Genomic DNA, 22,403 nt, shown 5'->3' with positions numbered 1-22,403 from the left:
CCTACAAAGTTCCATCAGTCACATCATGAGAGAGAAATGCATCGCTGCTCAGGGTCCAGGTGTGCAGATGAAGATGGTCAGGTTAGGGTGAAATATCCTGTTATTTGTGCAGTATCAGCAGGTTTGAATGGGGTGACAGCAGAGGTACCAGACTCAGGAGCAGTGGATCTATAGCAGGAGATCACCTGGGCACAGTCGAGAGTTAGTCGTTCACACCAGGATGAGTGAGATAAGGTGAGAACATCAACGTTACAGTCCCTTGAGCTGAATGCAGAGCTGGTCCTGCTGATACCGCTCCCTGAGGACCCAACACTCCTTTGGCTCTCTAAGGAGTCCCAGAAATCAAGATGCAAGAGTCCTAGGGTGCATATTACCAACAAGTAGCGATATTTATCGCTAAATAGGCTTAGCGCCGATTTGTTTATCGCTGCCTATCGCTGGATATGTTAGCGGAGAAAACATGCTATTAGCAACGTTTTTCTCCATTGTGCTAAAATATCCAGCGATAGCGGCGAAATGCGTGAATATCGCTGTGAATACAGCGATATTCACCCATTAGCGACTAAATGCTCTTAGCCATGTTATCCACCTCCCATTGGATAACATGGCTAAGAACTGGTCTGGGCAGGTGTTAGTATTTGAAGATATTCGCGCTTAGCGCGAATATTTCGATCGCTACGTGTGCCTTGCTAATAGGCGATAGCGACGTTAGCGACTGCTTTCAGTCGCTAACTGGTTGGGTACGCCCACTTTGCATGTCAATAGCGATAAACATCGCTGACATGCAAAGCGCGCCCCAAACCGCTCGCTATCGCCTAAAAGCTGTCGCTAACACCAGTTAGCGACAGCTTACTAATATGCAATAGAATTATTGCTGCTTAGCGGCCGAAAACGGCCGCTAAATCGGCAATAATTGCCTATCGCCCCCCTTGGTAATATGCCCCCTAGAGTGCACACAGACAGAAACACAGGCTCACAATAAGAACAGGAGATGCCCCACTGGATGATATCACCTGCACTTAGAGGAATAAAGAGAACCAGAAGATGACTGTTGCTTTCATTCCTTTCTGAGAGCTGAAGAGACACAGCGACTATCCTCTGAGTACGTCTCCATGTTCTCAAGGTCTATTTTCAAGGAGTATGGTGTGAGGGTGTGAAGTGTGGTGTATCCCACAGAATACTGAGCACTGCTTACCTGTGGCACAGCATTCAGCTGCCCCATGGTCAGGTCAGGTTTCACTGGAAGCGCGCGGACAGGAACCTTCCATCTGCCACTGATCACCTGGTTATGCCGATCGAAGAGGTCCAACTTGGCCCAGCCTCTAGACGACATGCGCTGGACCTCCTGCCCGTAAGGGTCGAACCCGCCAGAGGCCTGGAGTTCAGTCACCAGAGAGATGGAGGCCACAGGGCGGACTCTGGAGGGACACAGACGGCAATGATGAGTGACCTTCTTCTTCACAAAGTACATATGGTCTTAAGTTAATTGTAGACTGGCTTAGCAGCAAAGCAGACAATTTTCCAACAGACCTCTGCATCTGAAAAGTCAGACCCTCTTGGTCCCTGCAGCTTTATTGTCATGAGTCTGCAGCATTTTGTAGGGCCACAATTCCAACTGATCCATCCTCACATGACCAGCGTAACTACACCTTGCTTGCACTATTAACTGTAGGGCAAATGGGGAATGCACACAGAGGGCCATATTACCAACATGTGCGTTAAAAAACGCACATCGCACATTTCCCTATCGCCGGATTTTATCGCCATGTTAGCGCGTCATTTTCAACGCGCAACACGTAGGTGATATTAAATCCGGCGATAGCCGGCGATAGGGAACATTAGCGCGTGAAAACAAGCGTTGTTGTCATGCGCTAATGTGTGCCTTGATAATATGGGGGGGTGGATTCAGCTTTATGATCCACACCCCCATGTTATCAATGCCTAACACCTGATCAGAGCAGGCGTTGGGAGACCTGCGATAAACGAGTTTATCGCAGGTCTCCTTCTCCCAACGCCTGCCTCGGTAATAGGGTGTTACCACCTCCAACCACATTATGCATGTGGTTGGACGTGGGAACGCCCACTTTGCTTGTCCTTAGCGATGTTTCTCGCTGACATGCAAAGTGGGCTTGAGGCAGACGTTAGCATGCCCTTGTTAATAGTGCGCTAGAAGTATCGCCGCTTTCTCGGCACAATTCGCCGAAAAAGCGGCGATACTTCACCTTGGTAATATGGCCCAGAGTACCTTCACCCTCTCTCTAAAGCATTCAACCCGTTTGACCTAGTCACAACACTCACCTGAGTATTCTCACTATATACAAGAGTAACACCACGGCTGACATTTGTGTGTTCCTCGGGGCTGCAGATCGCGATCCATACAGGCTAAGTGTATAGTAAGAGAGTGACAGCGACTTTGTATTTTCCCAGCAAAGTAGGTTGAAAGCTGACCCATGTCCCAGAAATAGAGGTTTGAGGTGAGGGGAGGTAAGAGAGAATGGGCCACAGATCATTCCCTTGGCTTGAATGAGATGTGGCTTCAAGCGTGGGTCGTTGGCCCAATGTGCTTGGTCAGATCTTTACAAATGCAACAGATGGAGTAATTTGTCTTGAGTAAGTGCATTAATGTGTGCGTTCCACGGTCGGGGTTTGTGGTTCAGCGTTTAATTTGTATTGTACCTGTGAGGGGCTTGAGTGATCTAAAGGAAAGAGAAATGATCCATGTCATCTGCACCAAAAGCTGTTTAGGAGCTACATGCATGGATACAGCTAGGAGCTACATGCATGAATACAGCTCTACAATATGCCTCAGATAGGGTGAGTGGGGGGTACAAATAACACTTATAGCTTAGTAGGTGAGATGGGTCTTTTACATGATGTAAGGATGGCCTTCATGGGCCATGGGGCTCGAACCACACTAGGGCATTTATTTATACAATGTGAGCTATACGAAAACACTAGTCCAGTCACACATAGGAGCCCATGTAGTCTTACGCACTGGCAGCACATACACATTCACTTACAGGGGCCCACCGGTGGGCCCTCAGTCGCGAGCACTGTGTACCTGGGCACTGGCTGCTTGGCAGACAGCACTGCAGCATTCCCCTTGCAGCCATCCATGACATAAGGCGGAGACTGACCCATCTGGCAGGCGACGGCAGGAAGGGCGATAGGCCTTCCCATCTGCTGTCCATTGCTGTAGAGTCCAGTCAGCAGGCGCACCGTGTACAATGTGGGGTCCAGTCCAAGTAGGAAGTCGTAGAACACAACAAAGCCAGCCCTGGGGGAGAGAAAGGTCATGGTACATAACGACTGAATGGACTGGGACTCTGAAGGAAGAAGTAACTGCTGAAGGAGTGGCGAGAATAAGAGGAGAGGGAGTAGAGAGTAAGACAGACAATAAACTATCAGGATTTGATCCAGGTATAATGTGGTGTAGGGGTTTACAAAGTGACGCATCTACCGGGATGCGTCACTTTGTAAATATGACGCAACATGGTGCTTTTTTTACGCCGCTGGTGCGCCACCAAAAGTGATGCACCGGAGGCGCAAAAGTGACGCAAGGGGTCATAAATAAGCCCTAGTATCTTTATGTCCGCACTCGAGCCAGATCTCTGACCCAAGTGCGGACATAAAGATAACACTGGTAAATGCCCTTTGTGAATTCACAGTCGTAAACTTAGACGTTTGTTCCACACTTAGACCAAGCGACTATGGGGCATATTAGCAAGGCGGGTGATATGAGATTATCTCCGCTTGTGCGGCCGTTTTTGGCCGAAAAGCGGCGATAATTTCATTGCCTTATCAGCAAAGACACGATATCGCGTGTTTTGCTGATTTTGCGCACTTTTCCACAACGCCCAGCTCTGCATCCCTAATGAGATGCAAAGTGGGCATTCCAGGGCAAAATAATAGGAGAAATGTCGCTAAGCGACATTTCTCCTAATATCAAGCTGCACGCTCACAAGCAGAGCATTAGGAAAAGTAGTGCTAACTACAGTTAACGCTACTTTCCTAAAGCCTGCTTGTGCCCTGACTAAGCCATGTAATCCAAGGGATATTCCATTGAAAATGGCGATAATTCCCGCAATAGCTGGGATTTTTATCTCCATGGCGTTAAGCGTTGCTAATACAACGCTAACATGAAGATTATCGCCCGCTAGCAGCGGTCATCGATAATTATCGCTGCCGCTTGCTAATATGCCCCTAAGTTTTTGACTTTGGATACTCACAAAGGGCGTTTACGAGTAGTATCTTCATGTCCACGCTCGGGCCGGATCTCTGACCTGAGAGCAGACATAAAGGTAGTACTCGTAAATACCCTTTGTGAATTTGCAGTCGTAAACTTGAAGTTTAGATCAAACGTCTAAGTTTACCTTTGTGAATCAGGCTCAGGGTGTCTTTTTTACAAGCAAATGCTGTTTTTTTCTTGTCAAGAGGCAAATTAAACCGGGTAAATGCACTGCATTGTTTGTTTCCTTTTCACAAGTTCTGTCCCCAGAAAATCATTTCTCAAAAATCTTAATTTATAGCAGCAACCATCAATTAGTGTCAGATGTGGATGGGCAGATTTTCTTTACAAAGAAGGTGACAGTGTAGGTCTGATTAGAAACATAAAGTGCAGCCACTGGACCAGTGTAACACGCTTTTAGCTTGACCTGTGACCTCTGCTTAGGCAAATCTTTTATTGAAAGTCCGACACAATATCCAAAAAGATAATTTGGCTCTTATTTTTGATAGCTAAATACTTGTTTTTAGTCTCTAGAAACTATTGGTCTCCCAATTTATGTTGGTAAACAAGTTTTTGTACTTAAAACGTTCCGTGCTCCCGTCGGCCAACGGCCGACTGTAGCACTCCCTCCCCAGTGCTGCGAACGGCCAACGGCCGTTGCAGCCCTGCCCACTTAATAGAACACCCGCAACACAGTGGAATTGCCGCCGTGGTTAAGGTGCTAACTGAAGAAGATCCAGGGCTTTATGACTTGACATATTATCATGTTGCACAAAGGATAATTGCATTTTATTATGAAAAGACACATAGGGGAAGATTTACAAGCCACCTGCGCCACCAAAAAGTCACTTTTTGTGACCTACTGGAGGCGTATTTCACTGCTCCATATTTACAAGGACAGGAAAAGCCAGCCTGTGTGGCCTTTCCTGTCCTTTTAAATACAGCCCCTTTACACACAGCACTTTGCGTGAAAGGGGCATTGCATGGGTGTTGCTGTGGTGTTCCCATGCAACACCCATGGCGCCTGACACATTTCCAGATTTACGAGGATTCGTAAATGTGGAAATGCGTTAGTATGCGAGGGGCAACAAGGAGAAATGTTTTAATTTCTCCTCGTTTTTTCCTCTTTCAATGCGTGCTACATTCTAAAGCACGCATTGAAAGAAGAAAATGCCTGAGTGATTGTTTTTGTGCAGGAAGGTGCCCCTTCCTCCACAAAAACAATCTCTCCATGACGCAGGAATCCTTGCACCGCATGGCAGCTGTTTCTGCGCCAGCGCAGAGGAGAGCACAGGAATACGACATATCATTGTAAATATGTTGCATTACTGTGCTCTGAAAGTGACTCAGTGTGGCGCAGCCAAATGGAAAACTATTCTAAAATCTGCTGGTGTACCATCTGTATTTAAGTTCACACTTTCAATTTGTCTTTAGGATTGCGGATAACAGGAAAGAATACAAATCCTAGACTATTGAACAAGATTGAGGATTACATTGAAGACCCTGATATGAGGTAATGATGTGTAGCGATCCCCATGGACTGATGATGCTTCTTAAAAGCAGATGTTATATTTAAAGTGGTGAAGGGCCTTCAATAGTTGAAATAACACTTTTCGTTTCACTTTGAAATTCGATGGCAAGCAGCATGAGCTGACAACATTTGGAAACTGAGGGCCATATTATCAAGCAACAGAACCTGGGCTGCTATGGGAATTCACAAGGGCATATTATCAAGCCCATTATCGCCGCTTTATCTGCAGTTTCCTGCCGATAAAAGGGGCGATAATGTATCGCCCGTGCTTGATAATATGGCCCTAAGAGTTTAGTAATAACATCTAAAGAAAGAATATCCCATGGTTTATCAGGAGTGGACACATGTCACCAAACACTGTTGGCTTAGCCACAGCTCTTAATGGAACCACAACATATATGAATGTAGCCCTTTACGGCATTTCGTAATTAAAACTTATAAAGGTGTATACGTGTTTCCACTCTAGCACATTTTATTGTGACACAAGGAATGGATCTACAGATTTGAAACATAATTAAGTAGAAATAATGTGCTATTATGCCAATTTGAGCCCTTCTTGAACTTCCTTTTTTTCCAACAACTCAGTGCCCACTGCTGTAAGTCAGTGGCGGGTGTTGTTTCTGTAGTAGAACGAGGGATTCACTGATGAAAAAATACCCAAACAAAAAATTCAGTTACAAAACAATGGGTTGAGAAAGACCAGAGTGAACTGTAATACCATTTTGGAATATACCTTCACCAGATTATGAAGTGAAAACGAGACAAGCAAGCATTGTCAAAGCCAATAGGTGTGGCCTTTGCAAACGGGTGCTGTGCTTACTTTTTCATTTCTTATTGGAAGCATATGCTGCCACCTAAATGGAGTGGCTTTAGGCTTGCAATAAACATTGCACATTTTAGAAAATGACCAGTGCATATAATGTTAATAGCATGGTAGAGTTGCTTCCTAGAAGACAGGTGTACAGGTGACAGGTGTACTTTAAATTGTTCAAAAACACTTTTTAGTTTTAACGCTTGACCCATAGAAAGGTAATTTTTATTGTGCCAAAATAAAGGTGTTGTTGGCTTTCGACTACAGTAAACTGAAGTCGTAGCTTAAACACACAAAGAACCCTAAAAAATGAAAAAAGGACAAATAGAAGAAATAAAAAGCACTGGTCAAGTACTGGATCATAGGTCCTGGCACCCAGGAGTACTTCCTTTAGGAGAATGTCCACATGTGATCAGGCAACATGACATCACTTTTGCAATTTTGATTGACTGTATATACCTTGTTGCATTTTTTAAATAATAAAGTTTCTCTTTCAAACTTAAAAAAACATGGCACCACTTACAGTGTAAGAAAGTCAGCCACTTAAGTTGGCCAACCCATTGCCCACAGTGAGCAGAAGCAAAACGTGAAAGATTAGTCCAAAAGATGAAGAGGGCTGATCCAAAACCTCTCTTTGCAGGTATACCTGTAAGGAATTGTATTTATGAATTTATTTCCATTATGTAAGGCTGGTGAGACAGCTAAATCTGCCCCTGCCACATCTAAAAAATCATCTAATGAAAGTGTTGCTGGTTTAAATTTCGAGAATTCTGTGAATACTTCTGTTTCTTGTGAGACATAAACACCCTTTGGATGTGATGCTCTTACCATTTCATTCCATGAATGATTCCTTGGTAGACAGGAAAGTACAGTAGGTGATTCTGTAGCTGCACCCTGAAATCAACAGTTTGCAGGAGAATGGGATGAAGGTGGTCAGCTTTATTTGTTATTCTGAAATATTTCAGTAGCGTTTGCTGTGGCAGCAGAAGCCCCTTTGTGCATGACTTGTAAAGTGAAGCATGAGTTTTAATAAAAAGTGTCGTAACGTGACTGCCTGATCTCTGTCTGTGACAGGACAGGCAGGGGAGGAAGGGGCGTGGGGAAGGAAGGAAGTGGGAAAGAGGAAGTTAGTTACGAGGTAGACACGATCAAATAAAGACGTGTTAAGACTACCTCCCTGGCTCCTGTGTTTCCTTGGGGGGAGCGCGACACTGGCGACGAGGGTGGGATACAGGACCGATTCCCACGCCGCTCGAAACCCCTGCCGCTTGTGAGCGGCCGAACACGAAGAGCCTGCAGCCCGCGTCGGAGCGGCGCGTGTGAGCCAGAAGTGAAACGAGGTGCTCACACGCCGCCCCGGTTGCTGCCAAGAGTGGAGTCCAGCGACGAAGCTGCCCGCCAGGGAGAGGAAGACCCCTGGAGTAAAACGCCGCACGCAGCTCCAACAGTGGCTGCGAAGCGAAAAAGGCGCGAAAACGGAGAGATGTCCGCCGATCGAGCGCAGTGACCGGAGGTGAAGGGGTGAGTCCCAGAGACCAAGCAATAGCCCCCCTAGCGCAGCGGATCCATAAATACACTGGCAAAGACCCTGCAGCACGCCCTGCTATTGAAATGAGCACAGCCTAGCTGGAGCCACGTGTCCTAAGCGGCGGCCATCTTGAAGTCAGGCATCGCCCCATAGACTTTCATGCACAAAATCTGTGTCGGCCATTTTGAGGTCAGGCATCTGGGAATAAGTGCCAATTCAACACTGCAGAGCCTAAACAAAAGAGAATGTCGTTACCCAGCTCATCTGGTGATACAGGAGGGGCGCCAGTGACACAAGCCTCACCAAGTAACCCTGCAGTGACGACCCCGATGCCCCCGGCAGTCATGGGAATATCATACCCCAGGCCACCAGAGCCTCTAGAACTTACGTCTGGTAGCAGCATGGGACCCAAGTGGAAAAGCTGGTCCGAAGACTTCGAGGACTACATGACTGGGTCGCAAGTACAAGACCCCAAACAGAGGCTAATTGCCCTATGAAACCTGGTGGGGAAGGACATTGCCCAAATCATCAAGGAGCTGCCCAACGCAGCCACCGCTTCATATGATGACGTCAAGGGAACTCTCGACCGGCAATTTCTACACAAATATAACCTAGAGTACGAGCGCTACACGTTCAACCTAGCCACGCAGGAGAAAGAAGAACGAATGTGCGACTTCATATTGCGCATACGACGGCTAGCCCGCCACTGCAACTTTGATGACTTCAACACTGAGGACGCGCTACGGCTCCGCATAATTGAAGGATGTCAGTCCGAGTCTCTACGTCGGCGACTGCTGAAGAAACATTATACCCTAGAAGAAATTGAAGAAATGACACGCATAAACGATCAGGCGGAAGATCATGCAAAGAAAATGGAGGTCAATAAATCGGACAGGAAGGAACAAGCCTTCAGGCTACAAGCCCACAAGGACCAGAAACATCAGACTGATCGCCGAAAATCGAACAAGTCAACGTATCACGCGTCTTCTCGGAGACCGGGGGCACGCCACGACATGCAAAATCCAACAAGCCTGCATCAGCCTGCTACAGGTGTGGACAAGACTATCCCCACTCAGGCCAATGCCCAGCCATCGGGCAGCGATGCCACCGCTGCGGCAGAGAAAACCACTTCGAAACTGTCTGCCAGACCAGGTCGTCGAGGCGAAGATCATCGCGCTCAGGACGAAGATCATCACAGCCTCGATCCTCCACACATCATCACGCACGTGCAGTCACAGGGCGGGAAAGACGCTCGACTAGCTCCTCCCGATCAAGTGACCATTCCCTCAGATCGCATCGATCACGCAGGTCAAGGTCAACATCCAGCGACTCCGTGACACACACACCAGTGTCCCAAGATAGTGATGAATATATATGCATGGTCTCAGATCCAGACCGCCTGCGAAAATACCCGAAACTAGACATGCGAATTGGAAATCACCCAGCCAAATTCGTTCTGGACTCAGGCGCCTCACTGAACTATATCTGCGCCCTGGAATATCAAAGCATGAAGCCACGCCCCGCGCTGGAACCTGCAGCGGTGAGAATATTCACATGGATGTCCCGGAACCACTGCCATGCCTCGGCCGATTCAACACGACCTTGTCATATAGGAACCGAGAGATTCCAGCATACATTCACGTTGTGGAAGGTCCAGATGTGGCTGATTGCCTACTCAGCCTGCCAACGGCTGAACGACTAAAACTGGTAGAACTTCTCTATATGACTGAAGATGCCCCGGACATCGTCGCGAAGTTCCCCAACCTTTTCAAAGGACTAGGAAAGTTAAATCACTTCAAGATCAAGCTACACATTGATGAGCGAGTAACACCAGTGGCACAACACCACAGAAAAGTACCATTTCATCTGCAACAAGCAGTAGATGATGAACTACAGGAACTATTCAGAACTGAGATCAGCGAGCGCACGTCCGGCCCCACTCTGTGGATATCACCTGTGGTGGTCGTCCAAAAAAAGGACAGAACAACAAAGTGCGCCTGTGTGTGGACATGCGCGCAGCCAACGTAGCGATCGAACGAGAACGTCACCCTGGGCCGCACATTAGTGAAATGATTGCTCGTCTTAACGGGGCCACTATGTTCTCAAAGCTGGATCTTAACAAGGGCTACCACCAGCTTGAACTTCATGATAAATCTCGCTACATCACCACATTTACAACTCACCAAGGACTCTTCCGCTATAAACGCCTAAACTTCGGCATATCATCTGCTGCCGAAATCTTCCAGGAGACCATCAGGCGCGTGATTCAAGGGATCCCAAACACCTTCAATTACAGCGATGACCTGCTGGTGTTTGGCAAAGATCAAACCGAACATGACACTGCCCTTGACAGAGTGTGTCATGCCTTGCTAAATGCGAACCTAACTCTAAACTCAGCTAAATGTGAATTTCACAAATCGAACTTGAAATTCTATGGTCACATATTCTCAAAAGACGGCATGACTCCAGACCCTGAAAAAGTCTCGGCCCTTGCAGACACGCCAACACCACAAGATGTGAGCGACCTCCGCTCGTTCCTCGGCATGGCGAGTTACTGTGCCCTCTACATTCAGGACTTTGCCACGCTCAGTCACCCTCTGCGAGAACTCACCCGCCAAGGCCAGCCATTCGAGTGGACAGAAGCATGTCACCATTCTTTTCACAAGATCATGAAAGCTGTCAGCTCTGCAATCAACCTGGCTTACTTTGATGCCAAGAAACGTACAGAGCTCACCGTGGATGCCAGCCCGGTAGGCCATGGTGCCATTCTCGCACAATACACAGATGACTCCGACCAGCGTCACATCATCGCATACGCCAGTCGCAGCCTCACCGATACTGAGACCCGGTACTCCCAACCTAGCAGTGGTCTGGGCGTGTGAACATTTCCACCTTTTTGTTTATGGTAAACATTTCACCATTGTGAACTGAATACTGGTTACACATTGTTAAAAATACCGCTTACCCACACGCACTGAGGGACCAGCTCTTGTTGTTATTCGATCTGTGCCTGCACGCCCAGGCCGACCCTCCAGCCAATCACGGGTGCGGAAGGCGGGGCAGAGCCAGGAACATCCAGGGAGGCGAGCGGTTAGCGCTCTAGCTCTCCCAAACTCAAGGGCTATAAAGCAACTCGTCGGTTCAACGCGCAGTGTTGACGCGCAGTGTGGCGCCTAATCCTGTGCCTAAGACGAGCCAAAGACCAGCCCGTCTGCGCCCGTCCGCGACAGGACGGGGCTAGGGGCAGGGGGCTATGGCGGATTCCACTATTTGTTTGGATTCAGCCCGGTGTCGACTTCTTTCATATACCAGTCAGGCTCTTTTCGATATGGGTAAGGATGTTACTGCGTTATGTTCCCACAAGGTAGGGAGCTATTTGGAGGGACCGTTTTCCTGTAGGGAATGTTCAACACAATTCACTACAAATGCGGTAATTACCCCGTGTCAGTTAAGATTTACTCCTCCTGACAATGTTAAAGACCCCATTATATCGATTGCCATCCCTTCTAATGACCCCCTTTTAGATTGTAAGAATTTACTGTGTAATGTCCGTTCCCCGGTTACGCATTGTACTCAAGTCTGGGATCTCCTAACATCAGAAAAACCACATCTTTGTTTTCTGACTGAGACCTGGCTTAAGCCCCATACGGTTCCGGCCATTACTTTGGGGGTACCGTTGGGGTATAAAATGGTGAGAATGGACCGCCCAATTAAAACTGGAGGTGGGCTAGCCATCGTTTTCAGGCAGGATATGGAGGTGGTGGTTACTGAGACGCTGTGTAATCCTCAAATGGAGCTTATTATCTTCACCATTAACCCAAGTTCTAGGGAAGCCAGGAAGGGAGCTTTGGTCTATCGACCCCCTGGTTCTCTCGGGAACTTTTCCCTTAACCTTGTTGAAGCTTTGGCTCCCTATATACAGGCAAATTCAGATTTTATTCTGGTAGGGGATTTCAATGTTCACAGTGAAATAGATACCTGTGCGGAGGCCCAGACATTACTGGCGGATCTGGCCACTCTTGGTCTTGACCAAATGAATCAGGGACCCACACATATAGCCGGCCATACATTGGATCTTGTGTTTTATACCTCTACAATGATTAAATGTATGCCTCCCATTCAAGTGGATTGGACTGATCATTCCATCATAGAATTCCACACTGGCTCCATTCAGAGGGCTAATAACATGCAGAGGACTATGGCGGATGTCAGAAGACCCTGGAACAAACTTACACCAGAGAATTTTAGGGGTAAATACATAGAACCCAAGTGGGATGAATGTGGCTATAATGTCACCACTGCCTTGGCCAGGTTTAATGAAGCTATAACTACGACCATGTGAGAAGTTGGCCTGATAGGTGATGTTTCCAATTCTGGAACCACCGATTATCAGACCAAACAATCCCTTATGGTGTCTGGTTGTAAGTCAACCTTATTAGACAAGCTATCCTAGGGGTAGCATGGACTAAGCAGCCTAAAGGCTTAACTTAAGAGGTCGTGTTAAGCGAGCTGTTTTACCACATACAATCCTGTAATATCAAATGAAAGGACACCACACAAGTATATATTATAAAAATATATGTGTTTATTACTAAAAACAATCCCCAGTATTCTTTATGAATAAAGGGGCACAAGCGTTAAATCAAAAGCACAGTTTAAACATACAAAGTTGCACAATTATGGATGAGGGCGGGGGGCCACTCAAACCATATACTAAACAAGTGGTATAAGAGATACCAATCGAACAGTGGTTAGGCCTAGGGCCTAGAGAATCGCTGGGAGCAGTCGGGACAAGCAGTGCTGAAGTCGGGAAAAGCCCGCGGGATTCGGGTGCAGTGCGGAAAGCGCACGCATGCACCAATGTTAACCAATGGTGCGTAAAAGTTGTAGAGTTAAAGTTTAAGGACACTTCCGCTGAACCTAGAGGAACAAAACTTAAGACACAGACCCTAGTGATGTGTACCAGTGTGGAAACACCGGCGGAGCAAAGTTACCTCACCCACAGGAAGTGGGTGCACAGGGTCGAAGTTGAGTCGGGTTTCGTCACGCAGGCTCTTGGTGCTTGAAGCTGAAAGGGCTGCAGGCGGGGTGAAAGAGAAGTGTCCGGTGGAGTCCAAGGGTGGACTCAAGTCGAAAAGTACCTGAAAGCAGAGGGGACAGAGTCTGGGTCACTCAGCAGTGACCAGGGTGGAACCAGGACGGAACCAGGCAATGTCGGGCGCAATCAGGTGGTCGTCGAGGAGCTTCTCTCCGCTGTCACGTGGGCTCTGGGGCATCTACGACGTCCAGGAGTGGGTCACGATCTGTCCCACGAGGGCTCTCACCATCGGTGCAGTCGGCTTCAGGATTGGAGCAAACAACACTTGGCAAAAGCAATCCACGCGGAACCGGGAGATTGCTTCTCACTCGAACCAGGAGGGTCAGAGTGGGGGCTCCTTTTCAGGGGAGCTGGTGCAGATCTGGAGCAACCAGATTCGCAGGTCGAATTTCAAAGTTCGTCGGCACAGGGGCCACTAGCCGGCTGGCAAGTGACCGGGCCAACGCGTTGAGCCAAATGGAGCAGAAGGGCCCCACGCAGCACTCGTCGAGTGTGGAGGGCTGATCTTCGGTGCAAGAGTGGCTCAGGGTTGGGGCTTCTCAAACCCCGGTGTACAGCTTCGAGGGTAACTCGTGGGCTGCACGGTCAGCGTCTCGTGGTCAATTCAAGATGGTGTGCCCCACGCTTCCGGTCGCCTCCACGGGTCTCAGCTCTGCAGGGACTGTGGATCGGGCTGTTGGAAGGCAGGCAAGCTTGATCTCGTCGATCTCTGTCGCTCGAGTTCCGGCGGAAACTGCGACAAAGCAGACGTCGATGGCTGGATGGTGCCTGTTTGCACAGGGTGGTCACTCCTTGACCACAAGGGAGATTCTTCGGGCTTCCACGTTGAATAGGATGTCGAAGGGTCCAGAGTTTCGTTTCTTATGTTTCGTCAGGAAATCTGAAGTGTCTTGGCACTGCTCCCACTCTTATTCGAATCTGGGGGGCTGGATTACCTGCTAGGTCCCCTCCTATGGGTGGGACCCAGGAAGTGGGTGGATACACCCCCTTCCTTTGATCCAGGCCGCCCTGGCACGAGGGCTGGAGTGCCCCAGAACCGGTTTGGCCGGATTATGCAAGGGGCAGCCTTGTGCGCCCCAAGCAGTGTCTGGTTTCTTTCAAACCTCCCTGCTACAATCCACTATCTCCTGTCTGGAGGGTGGTAACACCCCCCTGCGACAGGAAACTCTTTATCCAGGCCCCATTTGGCTGAGTTTCGGTCAGCTTCAGGGGGTCAGACTTCTGTCTGTGGCAGAGGCATCCATTTTGTGGATCTAAGGTCCTTTTAGAAATTAACCGCATTTAAGTAAAGTAACATGTCTTACCCCTCTAGAGGGGTGGAATGCTATCCCCGTCGCCAGAACTGGCGAGGGGATAGTATTCCAAATCGTATGACACCTTACACGACATGTTTTGATAAAGCCAAACCAAAGTTGCTATATAACCGCGAGGATTATAATGCACTTAAGAGTATATGGTATGGCATTATCCTGAAACAGCTTAGGGAGTTGTTCCCGACGGCTGCAGACAGGCTCAGCTCATGCTAGAGCTCCATCTCACATTAAACCACGCACTCTGCCTCCAGGATTGATGAGGCCTTCCATAGGAGTGGCTCACAGGTTAATATGTGTCCAGATATAGGTTTAGATATAGGTATACTATATCTAAGTAAGGGGTGATTACACCACCTTACCCCAGCTGAGTGATCAGCCAGTTGTGTCAATTTAAGAACCAGCCAGGGGTGGCAAAAGATATGCTGCAGCCCCTGGTAGGCCTTGGTGGCCCCAATGCCCTGGGCACCTATAGTGCATTATACAGGGGCTGACATGGAGTCCATTTCCAATTGTGGTATGTACCTAGGGTACATGGAATCCATTTTACAGAGAGAGCAGATGGCCTGGGGCCCTGATTAGCAGGGAACCAGGTCAACTAAGTCAAAAAACCAGCTAAACACAGGCAAAAAATCTGGGGTAACCATAGTCAGGTAGCCACCTTCCTACAGACCATAAATAATGTTGTCCCTCTTAGGAAATATAAACCACGGCCTGCCCCTAAACAAGAGGTTTGGTTTACGGACAATCTCAGACAACTAAAGCTAACTGCAAGAAAGTTAGAAAAACGATGGAGAGTCACACGTAGGCCTGAGGATAGAGAAAGGCACAGGATTTCCCCAAAAAACTATCATAAAGCTATCCGGTCTGCTCGGAAACATCACATAGCGGCCCAATTAACAGCAGCAGGGAAAAATGCTAAGATTCTCTATCAAATTTTACAAACATTTGTTAAGCCCATAGCATGTGAAACTGAGGGGATCGAGTCCCAGGAACTCTGCAATAGTATTTCACAGTTCTTTGTTAGGAAAATCGAAGGTATCTACACTAAGATCTTGACCTCAAAATCCACCTTTTATAACACTGAAACTGGTGATAGTCCATCATACATTAGTATTGCAGGAAACAAGGATAACAGTCTCACAGAATTCCCACCAATATCTTTGAAGGAGATAACCATCTTAACCACTCAAATAAAAAGTGGGTGCCCTTCAGATGTTATTCCAGTACGGGTCATGTCGCTTTTAAGCGACGATCTGGGTGTGGGGATTCAGCAGGTGGTCAATCTATCCTTGAGAACAGGGGAAGTTCCCCCTGACTGGAAGCATGCTCTGGTGCGGCCTTTACGGAAAAACAACTCCATTCCATGGACTGATCTGACTAACCTAAGGCCCATCTCTCTCCTTCCTTTCTTGGGGAAGCTCACTGAGAAGTTTATAAACCAACATCTATCTAAATATATTGAAAGTGCGGGGGGACTAGATCCATCTCAGTCAGGCTTTAGGCCAAGGCACAGTACTGAGACTGCCTTGTTGTCCGTCGCTGACGATCTTCATTTGCTACAGGATAAGGGGTACTCCGTTATCCTGGTGCTTTTAGATCTGTCAGCGGCGTTTGACACTGTGTCACACGAGATCATGACCACCAGACTAGTTGACATCGGTGTGGGAGGCAAGGCTCTGGCCTGGTTAAGGAGTTTCTTTACAGGACGTACCCAAAGAGTCATACTGGGCCCTTACCAGTCTGAGGAGATAGAGATCTCTAAGGGGGTGCCACAGAGCTCCTGTTTGAGCCCAACGTTATTTAACATCTATGTGGCACCCCTAGCTAACATCATGAGATCCCATGGGTTTATCCCTGTATCGTATGCAGACGATACCCAACTCCTCTTCCCCTTTAAAGTTATGACTCCACAAGTACGTAGCTCCTTTGCCCTAGGGATGAAGGAGGTGGCACATTGGATGTCAGCAAACTTCCTCCAGTGCAATGTCTCCAAGACAGAGGTGATGCTCTTTGGGGAAGCCAAACGTTTGTGGACCCCTGACTGGTGGCCTCAAGACCTAGGCCCAGTCCCTGAACCCAAGGGGGTTGTGAAAGATCTGGGTGTTAAACTGGACCAGGAACTCAATCTTAAACATCATGCCAATCAAGTGGTGAGTTCCTGTTTCCATGTAATTGGGCTTCTCCGACGAGTATTCCCATTGCTTCCAGATACCACTAGGAAAACCTTAGTTCAGTCGCTCGTTTTGAGCAGACTGGACTATTGCAATGGTTTGCTGTTAGCTGCGAATGAGGGGATTACTGCCAGACTGCAAGTGGTGCAGAACACGGCTGCTCGCCTTGTTCTCAAGGCTCCAGCCCGTGCTCCCTCTAAACCACTGCTAAACAAACTCCACTGGCTCACGGTGAAACAGAGAGTGTTGTTTAAAACTGGGTGCATCATTCACAAGTGTGTTTCGGGTAATGGTCCCCAGTACTTGTCACAAAAATGTCATCCTTACATTCCCTCAAGATCTTTGAGATCTGGAGATCGTGAACTGTTGACCGTCCCCAGGTTCTGGAAGACAAGACAAGGGGGAAGGGCACTATCAGTAGCTGGTCCGAAGTTCTGGAATGAACTTCCTTATGAACTGAGATCATGCAGGGAACTCCTCTCCTTTAGGAAAAAATTAAAAACTTTTCTGTTTAATTATTAGTCTCTGTTGGACCCTTTTGAAATTATATGATGGGATAATGTTCTGAGATGTTGCCAAAGGCGCGGAGATACTCCTCAGGGAGTCGATTCCTAGCGCGGTACAAGTATGCAAATATTGTCACAGACCACCAAGCCCTCATCACCATCTTCGGCAACCCCAAGGCCAAGATGCCTCCACGTATTGAGCGCTGGGGTCTCCGTCTTCAGGACTACATTTACACCATTGTCCACAAGCCTGGGCAGTCGGAAAATCCTGCCGACTATATGTCTCGCCACCCCAAAACCACCGCCGATGAGCCGCACTCTGTTGCTGAAGAATACATACATTTTGTTATTGACACGGCATGTCCTCTCACTGTCCCTCTTGCAGCCATCCAAGAAGCGTCCATCCAGGACCCAATCATTCAAGATGTTACAGAACGCATCCGCAACAACTCCTGGCGCCATGTGAAGGATGATCAAGGTCCGCAGTCTCGTGAACTCATTGCGTTCAAACACGTCCATGATGAACTTTCCATCAGCAGTGAAGGTCTAATTCTGAGAGGGGGGAGGATTGTCATTCCCCAAAGACTGAGACAAGGGGTAATCAACCTCGCCCACGAAGGCCACCGAGGGATAAGCGCCACCAAGAAGGCGCTACGGGAACGCGTCTGGTTCCCGACATTAGACCAGATGGTAGAAGCCACCCTCAAGGATTGCATCCCATGTCAGCTGGTAAGCCGAGATGAACCCCCAGCTCCACTACAGATGTCGGAATTACCTGAAGGCGTGTGGCAACAAGTTGCCGTGGACTTCTTCGGACCCCTGAAGTCAAGCCAATACATCATAGTCATTATGGACGAATACTCCCGGTTCCCCTTTGCACACCTCATACCATCCACCAAGGCCACCGCGGTAATCCCAATACTTGACGAAACGTTTGCAGCATGGGGCATCCCGTTACGTGTCAAGTCAGACAATGGACCCCCGTTCAACGGCCACAAATTTGCAGATTTCGCAAAACACCTTGATTTGAAACATCAAAAGATCACACCACTATGGCCTCAAGCCAATGGCATGGTGGAAATATTTATGGGGACCCTGAAGAAAGCAGTGCAGCAAGCAGAATTGGCCTATAGAGACATTCAGCAAGCACTGAACGAAGTGCTGAGAGCCTACCGCACCACGCCTCACAACACCATAGACCAATGTCCAGCTACTCTCATGCTAGGAAGAGTCCCGCGCACCCGACTGCCTACCTTGGGCAGCGTGAGCCAGTCCCGACCTCCGAACATTGATCATGAAACACTAGTCAATATTGATCAGGAGAAGAAACTGAAAATGAAGACATATGCTGATCACCGCAGGCATGCAAAGCCCACGGACATCCGAGAGGGAGACTGGGTGGTAGTCCGACGGGATCGAAGGACAAAAGCAGACAGTCGCTACCTTGTTCATCCTTTAAAGGTCAGCCGCCGGAAAGGAACCATGATCACAGCGCAAGGTGACCACAGGCGAATTACACGAAACGTGTCACACTTCAAGAAGTGCAATCCTCAAGGAACACATGATCATCATCCCTGGGAATCATCCACCGACTCTGGAAGCCAAAGCAGAAGCAGTGACCGCAGTCAATCCAGCCCAGCAAGACAGGATCATCCCACATATCACCGAAGCACCCCAGAACCATCCGAGAGACCCCGACGACAAACCCGACGGCCAGAACGCCTCATCGAAATAATTTGAGCCACAGTAAGACTTTATACAAAAGGGGGAGATGTCGTAACGTGACTGCCTGATCTCTGTCTGTGACAGGACAGGCAGGGGAGGAAGGGGCGTGGGGAAGGAAGGAAGTGGGAAAGAGGAAGTTAGTTACGAGGTAGACACGATCAAATAAAGACGTGTTAAGACTACCTCCCTGGCTCCTGTTTTTCCTTGTGGGGAGTGCGACAAAAAGGTATGGGCTAGGCAATGAAAACCTGCTTCTTGATCACACAGGTGTTCCATATGTTCCATTGGCAGGTTGAGATTTGGGGAATTAACAGCTGAAAGTAAAAATGGCAAGGCTGAGGAACCTTTGAATATCCCTGAGATATTTCAAGAGGAGAGGTCTCCTGTGATGCCTTCTCCCCATATTCCTGATAACCCACCTCCCGATGAAAGCGCCCATGTCCTACCTCCTTCTCCAGGTTACTCAGGGGCATATTATCAAGGGGGTTTATCTCTGCTTTTTTGGCTTTAAAAGCCAAGAAAGCAGAGATAAAATTATCTCCCTATTACCTAGCTGTCGCTAACACCAGTTAGCGACAGCTAGTAGGAGATAGCGACCATCTTGGGCCCCACTTTGCATGTCAGTGATATTTATCACTAATGACATGCAAAGTGGGCGTGCCAAGATGTTAGCGACTGGAAACAGTCGCTAACATCGCTATCTCCTATTACCAACTTTTGGAGATATTCGCGCTAAGCGCGAATATCTCCAAACACTAACACCTGCCCTGAGCAGTTCTTAGCCATGTTATCCAATGGGAGGTGGATAACATGGCTAAGAGCATTAGCTCGGTAATGCATGAATATCGCTGACTTTTCAGCGATATTCATGCATTGCGGCCGTTTTTTATCGCATTTGCGATAAACCTTGATAATAGCAAGGTTTATCTGCGATAATTTCTGACGATGCTTAGCGTTAAAAAATTCGTTGCTAAGGATCGTTAGCGATAAATATCGCTTAACGTTGGTAATATGCCGCTCAGTTCCCATACAGAGCCCGCGGATCCCTCCCCGCCTCATACCCCGCCATGCTCTACATTGATCCTTTGATGGAGACTTACGCCGGGTCATATGGTGCTGGTCCCAGGGTATCCGGTGGATTCACTAAATGTTTACTTATTGCAGGTGTATGAGGCTTCTTCACTTCCTGGTAAAAGAAGAGAAACAAAACATCTGTTCACAGAAAGGTAGGAGACAAGTTAAAACACAATCAGATCCTGTCAGCAATTTCCGCCCACCTACCTATGATGGACTGGACCAGCCGCATACCTGCCACTCTTCCCCATCTCCCTTGTGTCATTTTGGAACAGAGCCCTGGCCACAATTTGACCCCTGGCACTCTGCTTAGGCCAGTCTCATACTGGCCATTTAACCCCTTGTCATATGCGTGACCATACCAGCCTGCAATAGTGGACCGGTCCCATGGCAGCCCTTTAAATGCTGGTAACCTGGTAATGCTAGACCAGAACCATAGTATTTCACATTATTTCCCCACGGATTTTGGGATTTAGAGTTTAGTGGAAAGGTGCAACCATTCCACCAAACTTGCTCACTCCACCCCATTTTGAAGTGTGGAAACGCTGGGTTTTCACCAGCAGAAACCCTTGACCAGAGAGTCAGTTCACCAAAGGACCATCAGGCCATAGTTGTGGATGCCCTGCCCTACCATCAGTAGACTTCTTTACCTAGGACCTCCATGAGAAACATGGTGGTCACTGGTGGGAAGATCACTGCAACAGTGCTCCACTGAAGGTTCGGAGATCCGGGCCTTTTTCAGTGCTCCACTCAAGATACAGAGATCCCTGCCATCTTCAGTGCTCCACGCAAGATACAGAGATCCCTGCCTTCTTCAGTGCTCCACGCAAGATACAGAGATCCCTGCCATCTTCAGTGCTCCACGCAAGATACAGAGATGCCTGCCTTCTTCAGTGCTCCACGCAAGATACAGAGATCCCTGCCATCTTCAGTGCTCCACTGAAGATACGGAGATCCCTGCCTTCTTCAGTGCTCCACGCAAGATACAGAGATCCCTGCCATCTTCAGTGCTCCACTGAAGATACGGAGATCCCTGCCTTCTTCAGTGCTCCACGCAAGATACAGAGATCCCTGCCATCTTCAGTGCTCCACGCAAGATACAGAGATGCCTGCCTTCTTCAGTGCTCCACGCAAGATACAGAGATCCCTGCCATCTTCAGTGCTCCACGCAAGATACAGAGATCCCTGCCTTCTTCAGTGCTCCACGCAAGATACAGAGATCCCTGCCATCTTCAGTGCTCCACGCAAGATACAGAGATGCCTGCCTTCTTCAGTGCTCCACGCAAGATACAGAGATCCCTGCCATCTTCAGTGCTCCACTGAAGATACGGAGATCCCTGCCTTCTTCAGTGCTCCACTGAAGATACGGAGATCCCTGCCTTCTTCAGTGCTCCATTCAAGATAGAGATTTCTGCCTTCTTCAGTGCTCCAGTGAAGATACAGCAACGCCTGTCTTCAGTGCGCCACTGAAGATACGGAGATCCGTTCCATCTTTAGTGCTCCACTGAAGATACAGAGATCCCTGCCTTCTTCAGTGCTCCAGTGAAGATAAGGAGATCCCTGCCTTCTTCAGTGCTCCACTGAAGATACAGAGATCCCTGCTATATTTAGTGTTCCACTGAACATCCAGAGATACCTGCCATCTTCAGTGCTCCACTGAAGATCCGGAGATCCCTGATATCGCCAGTGCTCCACTGAAGATAGAGATCCCTGCCTTCTTCAGTGCTCCAGCAGTATTCTTCTCTTCAAGGTTACCCCTTGCAGCCTGATTGTTCAGTTTTCACAGATTTGTCGTCATTCCAAGCAGCATGCCCCACGTATGTACCACGTACTTTTCACTGATGAAATGTGTCTGGGGAAGATCCAGGAGGTGTGGGCTTCTCTACAAAATATACTACATACTGCTTGAACTGCAGGTGGTGCTGAACTTGAACTTACAACCAACTCCTAATGAAGGCACATCTGTTTTCTGCAAAGTTTATCTTATGAAGAAACCTTTTGTTAAATTAAATAAGCATAATGTAATATAAATTGCCACAATATATATATATATTTTTTTAAATAATGCAGAGCGAACATTTTAGCAACCTTGCAAAATTTTCTCTTCCATAAACTCGAGGAACAAAAAAGGTTGCAAAAAATACCCAAACGCTTTACCTCTTCTATATGCCAACCCTAGGGCTGCATGTCTCTTTTGCCATTCCAAGTAACTTAAATCACTCAAGTAAAAAAAGACATGATGCAGCGACTCACCACCACAATATTCACAGCCGATCAAGAAACAAAAAGGATAAAATCAGTGCTTCAAATAAAAATATTGAAGTACGGGACCCCTTGTCTTAGATTAACTGTTTGCTGCTGAGACTTCCCGGTACTCTCCCATTAAAAGCATTGCAACAGTGCTGAGAAGTGTTGTGC

General features: G+C 48.0%; 1 protein-coding gene across 1 annotated transcript in view; it reads right to left on the bottom strand.

The window, feature by feature from the left end:
- LOC144760234 (uncharacterized) overlaps positions 1 to 22,403 on the bottom strand; it is a 303,345-nt gene that overhangs the window by 259,108 nt on the left and 21,834 nt on the right. The window contains exons 3-5 of the mRNA XM_078646520.1: positions 20,012 to 20,097; positions 3,062 to 3,277; positions 1,196 to 1,418 (exon numbers count right to left, since the gene is read on the bottom strand). Of these exons, the coding sequence (XP_078502646.1) occupies positions 1,196 to 1,418; positions 3,062 to 3,277; positions 20,012 to 20,097 (525 nt within the window). The remainder of the gene's footprint in view (positions 1 to 1,195; positions 1,419 to 3,061; positions 3,278 to 20,011; positions 20,098 to 22,403) is intronic.

The sequence above is a fragment of the Lissotriton helveticus genome, chromosome 1_1 (genome assembly GCF_964261635.1).
Source record: "Lissotriton helveticus chromosome 1_1, aLisHel1.1, whole genome shotgun sequence".
NCBI classification, from domain to species: Eukaryota; Metazoa; Chordata; class Amphibia; order Caudata; family Salamandridae; genus Lissotriton; species Lissotriton helveticus.
Note: the sequence above shows the minus strand (reverse complement) of the source record. Positions and strands in the feature narration are given on the sequence as shown.